The sequence below is a fragment of the Equus caballus genome, chromosome 6 (assembly GCF_041296265.1).
Source record: "Equus caballus isolate H_3958 breed thoroughbred chromosome 6, TB-T2T, whole genome shotgun sequence".
NCBI classification, from domain to species: domain Eukaryota; kingdom Metazoa; phylum Chordata; class Mammalia; order Perissodactyla; family Equidae; genus Equus; species Equus caballus.
Window position 1 is genome coordinate 62,695,897 of NC_091689.1, and position 18,563 is coordinate 62,714,459.

The window sequence follows — 18,563 nt, forward strand, 5'->3', positions numbered from 1 at the left end:
TAAACATCGAGGCAACTACTTAATCCAAGATTTTTATGAATGTTGGATTTATTGTTGTTTCTGTTATTAACCACATACCCTAAAATTTCAGAATTTTGGGGCTCTGAATCAGATTTTTTTCAGTACATAAAAGCATCCTGGGAAAGCAACACTGGAAAATATATAATGTTTCTGTTATGCCGAAAGTAACAATGTTTCTAACCAGCAGAGATGTGATAATGACAATAACTGGTACAATTCCAAGTTGGTTATAATTTACAAAGTACTTTCTGTACATTACCTCATTTGTTTCCTTCAACAACCCCCTGATGAACGTAGGGCTGTTAGCACTGTCAATTGAAGGCAGATATTCATCAAATCAACACAATTATTATAGCAACTTAAACACCAGTAAATACAATGTTATTTTACAATGAAAGTAATACATTAGATGCTCAGTTTTATGCAAAGAAATCCTTATCTAAAATTAAAAATTTGCATTTCCCCAAAATGTTGCAAAACAGATAAAATGACAATCCCAAATATTGCTAAACACTTAGAAGTTACTGCCTCAAAATTGATCAGAGACTAAACTATATAGATGTTACATCACAATCACATAGTAATCAGTGGCAGAAACAGGACTAAAACCCAAACACACTGACTCACAGTCTAGTTACTCTTTTTCATCACGGATTGATTTGAAAGTCGGATGAGAACTATGGACTATGTCTCAAAAAAAATCACAAGTACACATATTTCACCATTTTGCCTACAAGTTTCAGGATTTATAAGCCCTCTGAAGGAGCTCATGAATCCTGAGTTTGGAAAGAACCCTTGAGGAAATATATTAGAGTCCTCGGAAGACTGGAGGGAACAGGGAAGGTGTTGAAAAGAATCAGTTACTTTTCTTTCACCATAGCCCTCCTAAGATGAACTGTATGTGTGTGGCTGGGGGTAGGGGTTGTGGAGCAGAAGATACAATAACAAGCTGCCACCATCTTCAGCCCATCATAAGAAATAAGAACTCTCTCCCACACTAGCTCTACATACCTAGAAACGGATGCTCGTCTCCATTACGTCAAAACACTATTAAAAAAACAGATTATAGCTCTGAATTCTGGAAAATTATTCATAGATCAATTCAATTCACTTCCCACTTTGCCTACAGTAGTGGGGGAGAACTATTATCTATGGCCACCAGTGCAGAGATAATGCCAACATATTTCCTTAGAGAAAAGTGCAATATAGAGCCATTTAAAAGATTAATGGGGGCTGCCCCGTGGCCCAGTGGTTAAGTTCCCATGCTCCGCTTTGGCGGCCCAGAGTTCACCAGTTCAGATTCTGGGCGCGGACCTAGCACCACTCATCAAGCCATGCTGAGGCGGCATCCCACATAGCAGAACTAGAAGGACCTACAACTAGAATATACAAGTATGTATTAGCGGGCTTTGAGGAGAAGAAGAAGAAAAAAGATTGGCAACAGATGTTATCTCAGGGCCAATTTTTAGGAAAACGAAAAAAGACTAACATGATTATAAAGTTTTCATTATGCATGTATTTTAGTTTTTGTACCCTGGATCTTATAATACCTAGTTTTGTAACCTAGGACAACACTTTAACCTTTAAGTCACAGAAAGAATCGAAAGTAATGATCTCAAAGATTCAATAATGATAGGGGTATGCATATGAGAAGAAGGTTGGAGAAGACAGGATGGATGAAATAAACAGGCAGGGAGGTTAAAGGAGAGTCTGAGTAGGACATGAAGAAAAAAGGATGGTAAAAAGAGAAGAAAAAGACAAACAAATCCTAGTCAATTTTTAGGGGAGCATTAGCAAAGGCTACAAAATGTCAATTAGTGGGTTGACTGTCATCCACAGTTAAGACAAACAATCACCCACTATGTGCCAAACCCATTATTAAGAAGTGGAGAGGTACAGATAATTAAGCCAAGGACTGGTCACTTAAACATTCACATACTTATTATTGTGGCCAACAGAAGGTAAACAAACGATGATAATGTGGCAAGAACTAACAGATCAGTTAGTGTTAGCAGTGTAGACTAAGCCAAATTCTGACAAAGGTGTTCAGAGCAGGTGTTCAGTCTTAATAGATGAATGGACTTCACTGGGTAGATTAGACAGGGAATGATATTTAAGGCAGAGGAAACAGTTTATGAAAACACAGAGTAGTATTAAATACACAGAGTCTTGAGAGAACTGCATGTGGTTTCATAAGAAAGCACAAGAACAGGCACCTTAGAGAGGGTGGAAAGTAAGGTTAAGGAAAAAATAAGAGTCAGGTCAGATTATACATGGTCTTGTCTTCAAGGCCAAGTAGTTTTGTGGAGGATAGCAATTTCATTCTAATTTCTATTCTTCCATATAATAAGAACATGAACAAGCTACTAAGCCTCAGTTTTTAATTTTTAAGATAAGAAATAATGCCAACTTCAGCGTTTTTGAGGAATAAATGAGGTAGTTCACGTAACATTTCGCAGAACAGCCATTTATTTATTAAGGTCTCTCATTTCCTTTCCCCAAGACAACAAAGGAGCAACACTGAAGCAATTTAAACATCCTTTCAATAAACAGTTTGAATATTTAGTATGTGTACTACCCTCACCCTTAAGGAGTTTAATATAGGGGAAGAAATTGACAAATAAATGGACAATTATATTACAGTGGAGGAAGGGAAACAACCGACGCAAGTAACAGTTCTTAAAAAGTTGAAGAGGTTAATGCAATAAGTGTAAATAACTCTAGCAACTGAGACTTGGAGAGAGGAGGAATAGAATTACTGGTGGGGGATGAGAATCAAAAAAAGGTGAGTGTTGTTTGTTGTGTTTCTAGAAATAAAAGACATAAATGTGTCTATAAGCTGAAATGACCATTCCAAAGAGATATTGAAGGTAACACAGACATTAAAATAGAAAAGTTAAAATAAGAAGCCTGTTATGTATAATCTTTGTATCTAAAAGGATTTTACTTTAAATGAGCTTTCTAAAGTTCTCATCAAGGTAAAAAGTATTTTCACCTGCTCTGTTAATGAGGCTACGGTTTGAATGAAAATCAAGTTAAGGTCTGACTCTGAGCCCTAAACTGAAATGCTAATTTGTATTTATGGACCATCCCTAGCTACTGGAAACTTGAGAACACAGGACATTTGTGGATACCTATCCATCTTGGTTTTAATAACTAAATTAAGACATGTGATTGCCTTAGATTTGTTCAAAATTTAATGAACGGTGAAATGGCTCTTTAAAGCTAAGGCGGTGGTGAACATGATGTAGTCTACACAGAAACTGAAACACAATAATGTACTTCTGAAATTTACACAATGTATAAGCCAATATGACCTCAATAAAATAATTTTTAAGAAAACTCAGGTGGTAACATTATTTCTAAAAGATCAAGAAAAAGAGAGTAAAGAACATTGGAAGGTATGATGTAACTGAACAAGAAAAGAAAGAAGCCGGACTTGAAGAATGTGGACTGGATTCTTGTTGTGGCCCTAACATCACCTTGCTGTGTCATCTCAAGCTAGTCTCTGCCTCAGTCTTTCCCTCTCAAAAATGAAGACAGAGGCCTAAAATACATCTACATTTCACTCTAATTCTGAATTTCTATTATTCCACAATTAATTTGCTTCCAAATATTTTTCTGAAATAAGCTTTTATTAAGATACCTTCTAAAGCATTTTTTTTTTGAGCACATTAAACTTAAATAGTTTGAACTGAACTGATTTTCAATTAAAAACTTTTGGGAAATGTGATCACCATTGAGGCATGAGAAATTTAATTTAGTAGAAAATTACTGAATACTACTTTATTATTCAATATTTCAAAGAAGTTCAGGCACACGTGCTAAAGAGTAACATTAAACTATCACTGCCAAAATTCCTCATTGGAAGAAACAGTATAATGTGGTTAAGGGCATGGATTCTGGTTTGAGGTTGACTTCAGTTTGAATAATGACCCTGACACTTAGTCACTCTGTGACATATTTAATCATCAGTTTCCTCATCTGAAAATGGAGATAATAAAAATCAGAATATTTAGTTCATGCACTTCCTGAAATTGGAATAGTTATATACAGTAGCCCTCGTTATAAGATTTATGTAAAGATTAAATGAAGTATTTCATATAAATTACTTAACACTATAGTTAACACATGATATGCACTTAATAGATGCCACGCCACCTTTTTTCTCCCAATGCATAATTACTTATTCAATGTCTGGATATAGGAATTATGTCACACATGATATTAAACCTCACTGTCATTCTTAACTACTAAATCTAATAGTTAAAGATCAACTGATAGAGCACAGTGACCACCAAATTTAATGCAACTATACCACATAGCCCAAATATTTTGAACTCTGAATTTACTATGAAGTTTGGCATCCCATGTCAAAGTGACAAGGGACAAATAAGAATCTTTAGCCCCAGACCTTTCTGAGCAATGACAGGCAAAAATTCTGATGCAGGTAAAAGATACAAACAAAAGTACATCAATATATTTTTCTCTTTTTTATAACCTTTAAAATATTTTAATTAATTGCTTATAAAAATAAGCTAGCTGAAATAAAAGAGAGCCATTTTTTCCTTCAACCCATTTCCATTCACCTCGGTGGCCTCCTTTTGTGTAACACACCATTCTCTTCTAACTTCTGAAGATCTGTTAGTTTGCTGTTGGCAGGGATAAGGTCGGAAATAATACGGACTTTCTACTGAAATCTGCTTTCCCCCCTCAATGAGAGGAAGCAAAGGCATGAATATGGCACCCTCATAATGATTTAGCTGGGGCTTAATGAAATTTTCATCACAACCTGCTGTGCATTTTAATGGCCTTTGAAAAACAATGGAAAAAATAGCTTGAGGGAAGAAAAGAATTTTCTGTGGCATATATTTGTGAGCTTAACATTTATTCCATTCACTCTATCTCTGCTTCCTTCATCCTCATATTACTGCTCTCATCACAGGGCTTTAACCACATTTTGTAGTTTTTCAAGTATAAATTTTGCAGTTCTTTTGTTAAATTTATTCCTAAGTATGTTATTCTTTGGATGCTATAATACATCAGAGAGCTACTGATCACTTGTTTGTACTGTACTCCATGTCACTGTCCTGATGCTTGAATGTGTCAGCTTTTGGTGTTCATTCTCAGGTCCAATCATACCTTTTAACTAACAGAATCTTTAAAGCCAATGTAACTTTCTACTTACTGTTGAGATTTTTACACATCTCCCTAGATATATTTACCCATTTTTCTCTCTTTGCAGTTTAAAAAAAACCAGAAATTTCCTCCAACATTCTTTTCCTTTTCTATGATACAATTTTCTGCTTTACTATTATTTTTTCTTGGTGATTAAGTTCACCATTTTACTTGAATACACAAATTACTCCTTGATATATCTCTCAATCATAAACCTTCTTGCCATGGCAAATTTCTTTATCAATAAAAGTGAGTCTATTTACATTTCTGTGTACTCAAAGGACATGTCTAGGAATCTTGTGTAGATAAATGTAAATGAATCTTAATGGTTTTGTATTCACACAGAAGTTATCTTTCTAGAACCCAGGCTTTCAGATGCTTGCCATGTTCAATTTACATTCCAGTCTTCCATAAAGACTATCTCCGCATTTTCTCAATGTCCTTATATTATTCATTAACAAGTCACCCTGAGCTTTTAATATATTTATAGGGATAAAAATACAAAGAAAGTTGTGGGAAATACAATAATGAAAATAGTCGAAAGTCCACACGCAAAAGTGATGTGTCCTCTTTTTAACTCTTCCTGCTATGGATTCTCTCTCTCTGCTCTTTTGCCTGTATAGCTGTTACTAGATATTATACTTTCTCCTAATTCCCAATACCTCTGAATGTCTCCTGCTAAGCAAATTGGGGAGCACTGTCTCCTGCTGTCTTTCTTCTTAGGAATTATTTGTTTGTCTGTGGTCTGTCGTATATTTCCGAATTAAAAGTCTGTGCATCCACTTGGAAGGAAGCCAACATGATATCTTGGGAGAATACCAAGGTCACATACCAAATTTCCATGGAGGAGAGACATCATCGAAAGATAAATCCCCCAAAACTACTTTGTAATACAACACATACCACCTCTGTGCTGGTTCTTCCTAGACCTTAGTTCTGGGCCATGAACACATCTCAAACAAAAATTAAAAATTAAAATGTGAGAGAAACACTTCCCAACTCATTCTATGAAGCCAGCATTATGCAATTACCAAAACCAGATAAACACATTTACATGAAAGAAAAACTATAGGCCAATATCTCTCATGAACACAGAAGCAAAAATCTTCAAAGAAATATTAGTAAACTGAATCCAACAATTTATAAAAAGAACTATAAGCCATAAACAAGTGGGATTTATTCCAAGCTTGCAAGACTGGTTCAACATTTGAAAATCACATCACATGAAAAGGCTAAAGGAGAAAAATCATACAACGTATGAATAGATGCAGAAAAAATATCTGACAAATTCTAACAATGATTCATGGCAAAAACTCTCAGCAAAATACCCATAGAAGGGAACTTCCTCAACTTGATAAAGAATATCTACAAAAAACCTACAGCTAATATCATACACAATGGTTAGAACTAGATGCTTTCTCCTTATAATCAAGATCAAGACAAGGATGTTCCTTCTTACAACATTCAATATTGTACTGGAAGTTAGCTAATGTAATAAGACAAGAAAAGGAAACAAAAGTCATTCAGCTTGGGAAGGAAGAAGTAAAACTGTCTTTATGCACAGATGACATGATTATCTTGTAGAAAATCTTAAAGAATAGACAAAAACTCCTGGAGCTAATAAGGGAGTATAGCAAGGTCACAGGACACAAAGTTAATATACAAAAGTGAATCATTTTCCCATATACCAGCAATGAACAATTGCAACTTGAAATTAAAAACGCAATAGAATTTATATTAAAACTCCAAAAAGAAAAAATACTTGGCATACATGTAACAAAATACATACAAGATCCATATGCAGAAAACTAAAAAACTCAAAAGAATTCAAAGGGGATCTTAAATGGAGAGAATTGTGTTCATGGATAGAAAGACTCAATATTGTAAAGATGTCAATTCTTTCCAACTTGCTCTGTGGATTCAATGCAATCTCAATCAAAATCCCCACAAGTTATTTTGCAGATCTCAAAAGACCAATGCTAAAGTTTATAAAGAAAGGTAAAAGACCCAGAATAACCAACACAATAATGAAGAAAAAGAACAAAGTTGGAGTACTGACAGTATCAACATCAAGACTGACTAACAAGTTATAGTAGTCAAGGCAGCAAGGCATTGACAAAAGAATAGAAAGACTGATCAATAAACAGAATATAGAGGGCAGAAATAGACCCATAAAAATATAATCAGCTTATCTTTGGCTAAGAAACAAAATCAATTCAGTGGAGAAAAGACAGTATTTTCAACAAATGGGCCTGGAATAACTGGACATCTACATGCAAAAAAATGACCTAGTTATAGAACTTACACCTTTTACAAAAATTATCTCAAAACAGATAATAGACCTAAACTGCAAAATTCAAAATGAGAAAACTTCTAAAAGACAGCATAAGAGAAAATCTAAATGATGTTGGGTTAGGTGATGCTTATTAGATACAACAACAGAAGTATGATCCATGCAAGAAAAAACTGATAAACCGAACTTTATTAAAATTAAAAATTTTTGTTCTACAAAAGACAATGTTAAGAGAATGAAAAGAAAGCCACATCCTGGGAGGAAATATGTGCAAAACACATTATCTGATAAAGGACTTACATATAAAATATACAAAGAACTCTTAAAATTCAACAATAAGAAAACAAACATCTCAATAAATGGGCAAAAGATCTAAACAGACACAGAGAAGATGTACAGATGGCAAATAAGCATATGAAAAGATGCTGAACAGCACTTGCTATTAGCGAATTACAAATTAAAGCAACGAGATACTACTACACACCAATTTCAATGAATAAAATCCAAAAAACTGACAGTATCAAATGCTGGTGAAGACATGGAGCAACAGGAAATTATATTCATTTATGGTGGGAATGCAAAATCTTACAGACACCTTGGAAGATAGTTTGGCAGTTTCTTACCAACGTCAGTATAATTTTACCATGCATTTTGGCAATCACATTCCTAAGTATTTACCCAATTGAGTTAAAAACTTACGTCCATACACAAATCTGCACATGAGTATTTATAGAGGCTTTATTCATAAGAACCCCAAACTGAAAGTGACTAAGATGTCCTTTGATAGGTGAATGGATAAACAAACTATGATACATTCATACAATCGCATATAATTCAGTGCTAAAAAGAAATGTGCTATCAAGCCTTGAACAGACAAGAAAGAAGCTTAAATGCACACAGCTAAGTGAAAGAAGCCAGTTTAAAAAGGTACATACTCTATAAGTACAGTTATAGGACATTCTAGGAAAGGCAAATCTAAGAGATAGGAGGAAAATCAGTGATGACTTGGATTCTGGGGAAGAAGGGAGGGATAAACAGGTGAAGCAGAGGGGATTTTTAAGGTGATGAAACTATTCTGAATAACACTATAATGGTGTATAAGTGACAATATAGATTTGTCAAAACATGTTGGAATGTACAACTACAGAGATTGAGTCTTAATGTTTATTAATTTTTTTGCTCTTTTTGCTGAGGAAGATGGGTCCTGAACTAACATCCATGCCCATCTTCCTCTACTTTATATGTGGGATGCCTGCCACAGCATGGCTTGACAAGCAGTGCGTAGGTCCTCCCCGGGGATCCGAACCAGCCCACACCCGGGCTGCCAAAGCAGAACGTGTGAACTTAACAGTTGTGCCACCGGGCCAGCCTCAATGTTTATACATTTTTTAAAAAATCATTCATGAATTTGAGAGAGAGAGAAAAATAAAGAATTTAACCGTATTACAAATGTATGAAACAACTTCACTGAATGGGATAGGGGAAAAGTAATTTACCTAGGTAACTTTAAAAACGAAAGAGATCTGTAAAATTAAAAGCAAAAGGAACTGCAAAACAGCACTGTACTCCACGGATAAAGATGTTTTCCATAGAGGTACCAGTTAATAATTCTGATACTACTATAACATGTGTACTGGAACTGAAGAATAACTAAATGGGACGAGGCTAGAATGATTCACGTGGAAATGGATTAGAGTTGGAGAGACTGGTAAGAACTTATGTTTAGTTTAATACAGATAGTTAAACATAGAAATATTTATGAATATGTATATATACAGATTAGTATACACACATAAACTTCTTTGTTTTAGTAGTGGAAAGGCACGAAAAGAAATGACACCTCAGAAGCAAAGAGCATACCTAGTAGCCAGATCTTGCCTTCTAATACTATTCTCAAATAAAAGGAACCAGGGCTTCTTAGAGAAATGGCTAATTCTAGGAGTAGAGCAGGAAATATACAAGATGACTCTGTGGCATCTTCTAGTGCCAGAAATTAAAGAAGTGCTCCAAAAAATACCCATAATCATAGCGATACGTCAAGGTGACACAGAAGTCAATGGAAAAAGCTTCCAATGGGCAAAATTAGAAAAATCTGAGCAACAAAATAAAGTAGAATTGGATTATAACTCAAAGTATAAAATAAATGTCAACGAGTCAATACTGATATAAATAAATGACTGAATAAATTAATAAACAGTGGAGAGGAGATAAATCTCCTAATGGAGAATTCCAAATAAATTATGTAGATACTCCACTCTACAGGATGGGGAGTAAAGCCTCCTTATTCTCAAAATGTGGGTTGTGCAAAGGATCTTCCGTCCAAAGAGTATGGTATGGACAGGGGCCAGGGAGATTTTACAGTGGAGAAACCTGACAAACTCATCAGCTAGGTGATCCAGGTCAATATTCACATTCATAAATCATGTAGAAAGTATGTACCCTTGATATGATGTGATAAAAATGCTATTTTACCTTTGTGATCTTCTTCTCAAAACTCATAATCTCAGTTTAATTAAGAGAATACCACTAGACGAATCCCAATAGAGGGGCAATCTACAATATACCTGAACAGTATTCCTCAAAACTTTCAAGGTTATCAAAAACAAGGACAGTCTGAGAAACTGTCACAGCCAAATGTAGCCCAAGGAGACATGACAACTAAATGTAATGTGTTATCTTTGACAGCACCCAAGAACAGAAAAAGGACATTTGGTGACAACTAAAGAAACCTGAATAAACTATGGACTTTAGTTAATAATAATTTATCGAAACATAAAAGATGCAAAATAATTTTAAAAGTATAAAGTTAATATAAAATGAGCAGAGTATGCAAAAATAAAGATAAAGAAATACATCTTAAAGTTAAGAGATGTTCTAGCAGAAAGCTACAATTTGGGGTGATTTTTATTTTCCTCCTTTCAATTTTTCTGTTCTTTAAAAAACAATTCTTATGATAAGATGATAGTATTTTTAATATCAGAAAAAAAATCCAGCATATTACAAAAAAGATGGTTGTCTGGGTCCTCCTCAAAACTCCATTTTTATCTCCATGAGAATGGGAGCCAAAAAGTCTTTGGCTGACTATATTATCTCTAAAATTCCTTCCAACTGTAAGATCATGTGAATTACATAAATTTTAACTAAAATCCATGTCCCAGCTATGCATCTGGTAGGGACCCAGAAATATTTAATTACCACATGACTCCCAAATATACTGGTTAACATACATTTTGTGCCAGATATACTCATAATCTACCAGTGTCCTAACAACACACTAGAAATGAGCCCAACTCTGTGTTACATAGTATAAATGCAGTATATTTTTGGTGTAAAGTATGTCTTTTTATGTCACTGTTTTTCATTTGTTTGTTTTAAATTTCCATCTGACTCTGAAATAGGATGCAAGTTCTTGTGTGCAATGTGGCATCCATGCCTAGGATGGACATAGGTTGAAACAGGAGTTAGTAAATATCTGTAACATAAAGGATGACTGTCACTTATACATAAATTATACAATTTGCATCAGTTGTTTGTTTGCTTTAAGATTAATCCTCATGCATATCACCCATAGGCCACTATCAGTAACTCTTAAAGAGATTTAGAAGATGAGATCCTAAAAGAAAGGCATCCTGGAAATTGAACAAATGGGCACTTCAGCATAGCTAACAGAGGTAGAGAATCACCACTTTTTAAATATACAATAGGCCTAACGATATTAATTTTGGACTATACAAGAAAAAGACCTAACTATCAAGGTAGCATAAGATGCTTTAATGTATAAAGCCAATAAAATGTAACAAAGTTGTAAAATGGCCTTGGGGGAAAAATTGGAGATGAACAAACTAGACTGCAGATATTCGGCATGTGGGTGGTGACTATTCTGGGCTCTCTGCAACGTTCTATTCTTGAATCTTTAAGTTTTACTCAACCACAACTTACTCATGTGTGAAAATAAGGAAGACATCACAACAGAAATTAACGACTAAAAAAATTGGGATAGACATATTTAAATGTTTCTGCAAAAAAATACTATCCATCTTCCTAGCATTAGGGTTCCATTTTGTTGAATTTAACTTTGAGAGTATAAGTCAGAAAAAAAAAAAAACTAGAGGTTAAAATCAAACTATTAAAATCAGGAGGTGGTAACAACTTTGTTTTCTTTTCCAGCCATTACCTTCTGGCTCATTTTTGATGAGCTCTTCCATTTTCCTCTGCTTCAAGGTGTCAACAACATCAGCTAAGCTGCCTTTACGCCGTTCGGGAGTTCCCAGGGCTGTACTAGACAAGGACTCGCCACTCTGTCGCCCACCTTCTTCTGCCTTCTGAGGTGAGGTAGATGAGTTGTGTGGGGCAAATGAAGACATAACTTTATTGCCATCAACTTCCTGAAAGAGAAAGCAAACGGAAAAAATATTTCTTTAAAATTCACTAAGCTTTTTCTAAAATTGGTTATGTGGCTTATTCAGCTGAAACATTAAAAAGTGCAATGTCTACTCTGCAAGAGCAAAGGAATAAAGAAATTTCAAAGAAGAATGCATTAACTTTACAGGCTAGCACTAGAGTGAGTCAAAGATTAATTCATATGAGAAAGAAAAATATGGAGATTCTCTTCCTTAGACTGAGTACAAAGGGCAATGTAGCCTTGTGCAAAGCCTATATTGATTAGATTTATTTATTTTTCTGCTTTTGTTTGAAAGTCTAAGGTTTTGCTAGGACATTATATGTAGCAGTACTCTGTATGAAACCTCCTTACGACACTGTAATATTTAAGTAAATAACATTATATATACTTTAACTTTCCTTTTAACGAGCTGCCTCTTCTTGATGGTGCTCCTAATTAAAGAGAGGTCCTCTTTTAGCTCTCCACCTCCCTCTCAGCTTCTGAGAAAGCACCAGCCACACAGGTTATTTTGACATCAGATAGGAATATTGCCAAGTTCACTTCTGCTTATGCTCAAGATATTTCCGATTCCATTTTGTTACCTGAAGCATTGTTTCTGTCAATATTCTTTGCTATTTTGCACTTTAAGCCACATCTGCCCTAGAAAATAAAGTTTCTCACAGTCTTTGCCTCTTCATAATTGTGTACGTGTATGAAAAGAATTTATTCTCTACTTCTAAAATTTAACTGTATTTTTGGTATTCTTTTTGTCTGTATTTTCCCCACAATTGTCAGCACAACTCTGGCATTCTGTATAATATTTGGGATATATTTTGTGTAAACAGCACTAAATTGATTTTTCAGACATTTTCAAGATGGGTGTTATTAAGATGATAAAGAAAAATTAATTTTCTTACTTAAAGGTTTTCCCTGTATAGCCTCTTACTTCCACAATCCTTCGACTTCCCACAAAGCAGAGCTCAAAAATAAATCTGTATCCTAAGATCTCTGAGGAAGTTACTTTCCCTTTAAGTATATTTCTTAATTCTACAGCATTAAAAGTTTCTATTAAAATATATTTGAGTGTGCACATATTTAATATTCAGGATAATAGATTATATCCATATTTACATATTTCTTCTCTATCTAAGACATGTTAATAGGATCAGTTGACCCCAGAAGTGACAAATCACATTTATTTGATACCTTATGGTTTAAGGTTAATGCTACTATTTCTAACTTAAACAAAAACTACTTGATAAAATTGTCATTCTAATTTTTAAAAATAGAGATATTAACACAAATATCATAATCTGTTCATATGATATTTATTAATGGATATTAGTGAGGACAAGGACATTAGCTATGATACAAACATCAGTTTGTAGTGTGGGTCGCGGCAATGTGGGGAAAGCAAAAGAAAAAATGTGTGCTAACAGAATTTTGAAATTATAATTCTAAATCCAAAATTATTTCCATTTCTTAGAAACATTACAGAATATGCCTCTAACGGTTACTATGTCTTGACTGAATATTCTATAGACAATACTTTCATAGATGAATCTTAGCTTATAATGAACTTGGATTTAGGAATCAGCATGCATAATGTAATAATTACAAGCGGCTGCAAGCTGAGTGAAGGTACACTTCTGGAATTATTTATTTAAAACCCACACATGAATACAAGCAAACACATAAACACACACATGCCTGAAAAGAGCAATGACAAATTCCTTCAGTAAACTAAGGAAGGTTTTTATGAATGGCCCATAATACACATTACCTCAGTTTAATGTGCAAACCAGAATCCAGCAAAATCTCTGTATTCATTTTCTACAAATCTTTCTTTTTATTTATTTCCAGGGTCAAAGCAGAAGCACCCCAATTTTAGCTTCACATTGAACATAGATCTATTTTATACTCTATTTTCATATTATATGATGACAAACTTTACAAACAAGAATTTGGCACCTCAAATTCACTTGCCATAATTGAAAATTACACACATCTTTATACAACACCATCAGTAGAGAGAATGGCACCCAAATTATCTGCAATCAAGTCTATTAAAAATATCAGAACTTGAAGTCAGCAATTCCAAAAGTCCCATGCACCCCTATGTTCATTGCAGCATTATTTACAATAACTAAGATGTGGAAGCAACCTAAGTGCCCATCAACTGATGATTGGATAAAGAAGATATGGTATATATATACAATGGAAGACTACTCAGCCATAAAAAAGAATAAAATCATCCCATTCACAACAACATGGATGGACCTTGAGGGAATTATGTAAAGTGAAATAAGTCAGACAGAGGACAATCTCTGTATGACTCCACTCATATGAGGAATTTAAACATGTGGACAAAGAGAACAGATTAGTGGCTACCAGGGGAAAGGGGGGAGGGGGGGGCGGGCACAAAGGGTGAAGGGGTGCACCTACAACACGACTGACAAACAATAATGTACAACTGAAATTTCACAAGATTGTAAACTGTCATAAACTCAATAAAAAATATATCAGAAAATATTTCAATTTAAAGCAAAATAAAATAATATACCATTTTGCAAGTCTCTAATTTTCTACACCTTGCCAAGGGCAAGGACATTTTTTTAAGAGTTTAACATATTTCCCAAGTATTCTAAACTCAGTTACCACAATAGTATAAAAATAAATTAATTAATTATGCATTACTGCTATTTCACACAGGAATATTTATCTTATCGCTATTTCACCTGTCTGATTACATTTCAGCCTCTGGCACTGTTAATCCCTTTAACAGTTTTATGGAGTTAACAGATGTTTCAGTGTGGGACTCGACTGCTCATTTGCATGGTGAATAGCTTGTTGGGGAGCGCAGGCATAGTCTTGAGTCAAGGTACTCCTATCGTTTTTAGTTTCTTCCCTGGAATTGCATTTACCATAACTGAAATAATAACTGCATGCTTCTCTTCACTTGCTGGCAGGTGAACATCCAGAGGCATTAGTGGTCCAGACCAGCAATAAATATTTAATCGTTTTGTGAACTCTAAGGACAAGCTTCAGTATTTTGCAGAAGAGCTCTCAAAGTTGTGATGTATGACTTCAAAAGTCTAATGACAAAAGAGAGTCCTAAACTTTTAGAATGAGGTTGATTTTTGAACAAGCTTTATTTAATCTTGCCCCCTTTTCAACCATGAGACAACGGAAGGGATCTGCCTAATCTATGTATGTATCTATCCTCATTGAAGCACTTTCTTTAAATACACTCTTACTAATTAATTCTAAGGACAGAATTTTGCTATGAACACTTTGAGAGAAATATTATTTCAACCATAACATTCAAATTTTAGTTTCATAATGCAGTGATTAAGAAGAATTACCTCATTTGAAAAAAGAGACTATATGCAACTCAACCAAACATATGTTCCTTTTATTGTCCAAATGACATTTCACCCTTGACTTCTGGCCTCAAGAAACACAGTATCATGCTTAGTTTTGGTGCTATAGACTGGAATTGAATTCATAACTATAGTAAAAACATCACATTTAATAGTCAGCCTATCAGACAATAATTGCTAAGAATAATAGCCAATATTTATTGAATATTTATTTTGTGTCAGGCACTGTTTAAAGTGCCTTATTGCATTAACTCAGTTAATTTTCATAAGCCTAATTATGATTTTTACTTCATAGCTGAAGAAACTAAGGCACATGGACTGAAGTAAACGCATGAGATTGTATGACTAATAAAAGGTAAAGTAGATAATCAACCCCAACCTGCTGGGCTCCAGAGCCCTGGTGCTCAACCACAGTGGTAATACTATCTCTCTCTTAAAAGAATAACAAAACCCTATGTCTATATCTATGAATGTTATGGGTGAACAGATATACTGCCTTCTTCTTAATAATTAACTATGAAAACGAGAGGTTTTCACCCCAATATGTTCAACTCCTAAAGAAAAGAAATGATATATATGCACTGAAATTAATTAATCCAACCATATTCTAGACTCATAAAGCTGTCTCCATCAAAATATCATACCATATGAATATGGTTTATGTCATATTCAAAAAGATAAACCTTAAGGTTTAAATAATTATTTAAACCAAACACACAGATTTGACCTCTAAGTGGTTAATCAAAGTAATGGTACTCAATAGTTTATGAGTTTTTTAATCTATCTTTACAAAATGCATGGACATGTCTAGCATCCCTTCTAGTACAATAAAAACAGTACAGAAGATTTGCACTATCTTTAACTAGATTCTGTTTAACGCAAGTTCATTAATTTTGGTATTGCACAGAGACAGCATAAAACGAACTGCAGATACACAGAGAAAGTGCTTTGGTGCTGAACAAGCTTTGACAAGGTCACATTCTTCTTCCAGTAACGGGCTGTTCCTGTAAATATCCGTAGGACAAGGCAAAACAAAACTTTGAAAAATATCTTAAAATCTATACTATTTGGTGGAAATGGGTGAAGACGGTCAAAAGGTACAAAGTTCCAGTTACAAAATAAATAAGTCCTGAGGATGTAACATACAGCCCGGTGACTAAAGTTAATAATACTGTATTGTATATTTGAAAGTTGCTAAGAGAGTAGATGCTAAAAATTCTCATCACAAGAAAAAAAGTTTGTAACTGTGTGTGGCAATGGATGTTAACTAGACATTGTGGTGATCATTTTGCAATATATACAAATAACAAATCACTATATTGTACATCGGAAAATAACAGTTATATGTCAATTATATCTCCGTAAAAAAGTTACATTATCTGGTTATTTCTTAAATTCTTTAAAAAGTTGAATTATCACAAATGTTTATTTTGAAACTAAATTGTACTACAGTAATGCAGGTCATAACAACATTTCAGTCAATGATGGATCGCATATACAATGGTATACACATAGCCTATAAGCATATAAGATTAGTACCACATAGCCTAGGTGTGTAGTAGGCTATACCATCTTGGTTTGTGTAAATACACTCTATGATGTTCACACAATGACGAAATCGCCTAACAATGCATTTCTTAGAATGTATCCCTGTCATTAAGGAATGCATGACTGTACTTGCAACCTACTCTGTCAAATTAGGATATGTCAAATTTAACTTAGTAATAGGAAAAAAATTCATGACTATTGTGCAAGAAACTCAATTATTTTTAAAGTTTTCTTGATTCAGATAATTTTTCATAAAAGTTCTGCATGATACCGTAAAGCCATAATGCTTACTTCTTTTGGATTATAGATTCTTTGATGATAGCCTTAGATGCTCTCCTAAACACACATGCACATGCAGACAGGCAGACCCACACTCATGCAACTGCACACACAATTGCACATAGAGTTTCAGAGAGCTAATTTTCTACTCTCAGTTCCAACTGTGAACTTCCTCCATGAAATCTCCTAGGAATGCTTATAAACCATGAATTTTAGGCTAAGAAGCTCTGAACTAAATGAATATCTTTCCAGAGAAGTATTATAAACTCATCAATATATACAATTAAATGATTTTTAAATGACCTGTTATTATTTTCAAAAAGAGCCTCAAACTATAGGTTTTATTCACACTTTATTCAGATAAACTTAAAAGTATATATGTCAGTAACTTACAATTTTACTATTCCTAAGATAAGCATTTAGAAAGAGATCAATATTTTAATTATACTTTAGAGAGTAACAAACATTGAAAAGAAGAGTACGTCACTAATGGCAATCATTTTCTTCTTATTCAGCAATCACCTTGTGATAATACACATATAAATTTGAAATGGAAGGCGGAACAAATTGCTTTTATAAATGAATGTTACCATTTTGACAACTCATACTAGTTCAAATTTCAAATAGGAATTTTCCTGAAAATACGATGCAAACACATGAAGCATACATTGAGGTAAAAACAACACTTTGGGAAAAAAGTCTTTCTTTGGTTAATACGATCAGATTCAGTATTCTGGGAACAGGATATGTTCACTTCCCAATACCTATAAAACAAAAGTCAGCACTTATAGACAGATCTCTGAAGGGTGTCTGTTATATTTGTGATTACTGTTAATGTTAAAGCCATCTAGTTTAAAATATTTTCTAAACTTCTTTCTAAGAAATAGCTGCCTAATGGGTACTTTGGTCCAGTGGTTCAAAAAAATAACAATTGACAGAGGCAGTTTTGTTGGGGCTATTTCCATACTCATCTACAAAGACAGAGCTTATCACAACTGGTCACCTCTCTTTATTGGACAAAGTCAACGACAACACCTTTGTAGAACTTACTGAGTTTTATAAGATCAACAATTCTTAGCCCCTAAACAACTACAAGGTAAACTAATTGAGATTCCGGATATCATATGAGTGGTTCATAAATCTGTCTAGGGATGGGATCCGAAAGCTATGGACATGCATTTTTCTTTTTTTTTAAGTTTCCTGAGAGCTTGCAACAATCAGATCCTAGGTTTGGATAACTGGCCTAGTCTACATTGCTAGCAAGCTAGTCATAAAAATCCAAAGTCGGGGGCCAGCCCCCTGGCCAAGTGGTTAAGTTCATGTGCTCTGCTTCAGTCATGCGGGGTTTCACTTGTTCAGATTCTGGGCATGGACATGGCACCACTCATCAAGCCATGCTGAGGCAGCGTCCCACCTAGCACAACTAGAAGAACATGTAACTAGAATACACAACTATGTACTGGAGAGCACTGGGAAGAAG

The 18,563-nt window shown here is 34.3% G+C and overlaps 1 protein-coding gene across 40 annotated transcripts in view; it reads right to left on the minus strand.

The window, feature by feature from the left end:
• SOX5 (SRY-box transcription factor 5) overlaps window positions 1-18,563 on the minus strand; it is a 949,864-nt gene that overhangs the window by 276,175 nt on the left and 655,126 nt on the right. For all 40 annotated transcript variants that reach the window (XM_070271071.1, XM_070271064.1, XM_070271055.1 and 37 more), the window contains one exon: window positions 11,667-11,877. In XM_070271071.1, the coding sequence (XP_070127172.1) occupies window positions 11,667-11,877 (211 nt within the window). The remainder of the gene's footprint in view (window positions 1-11,666; window positions 11,878-18,563) is intronic.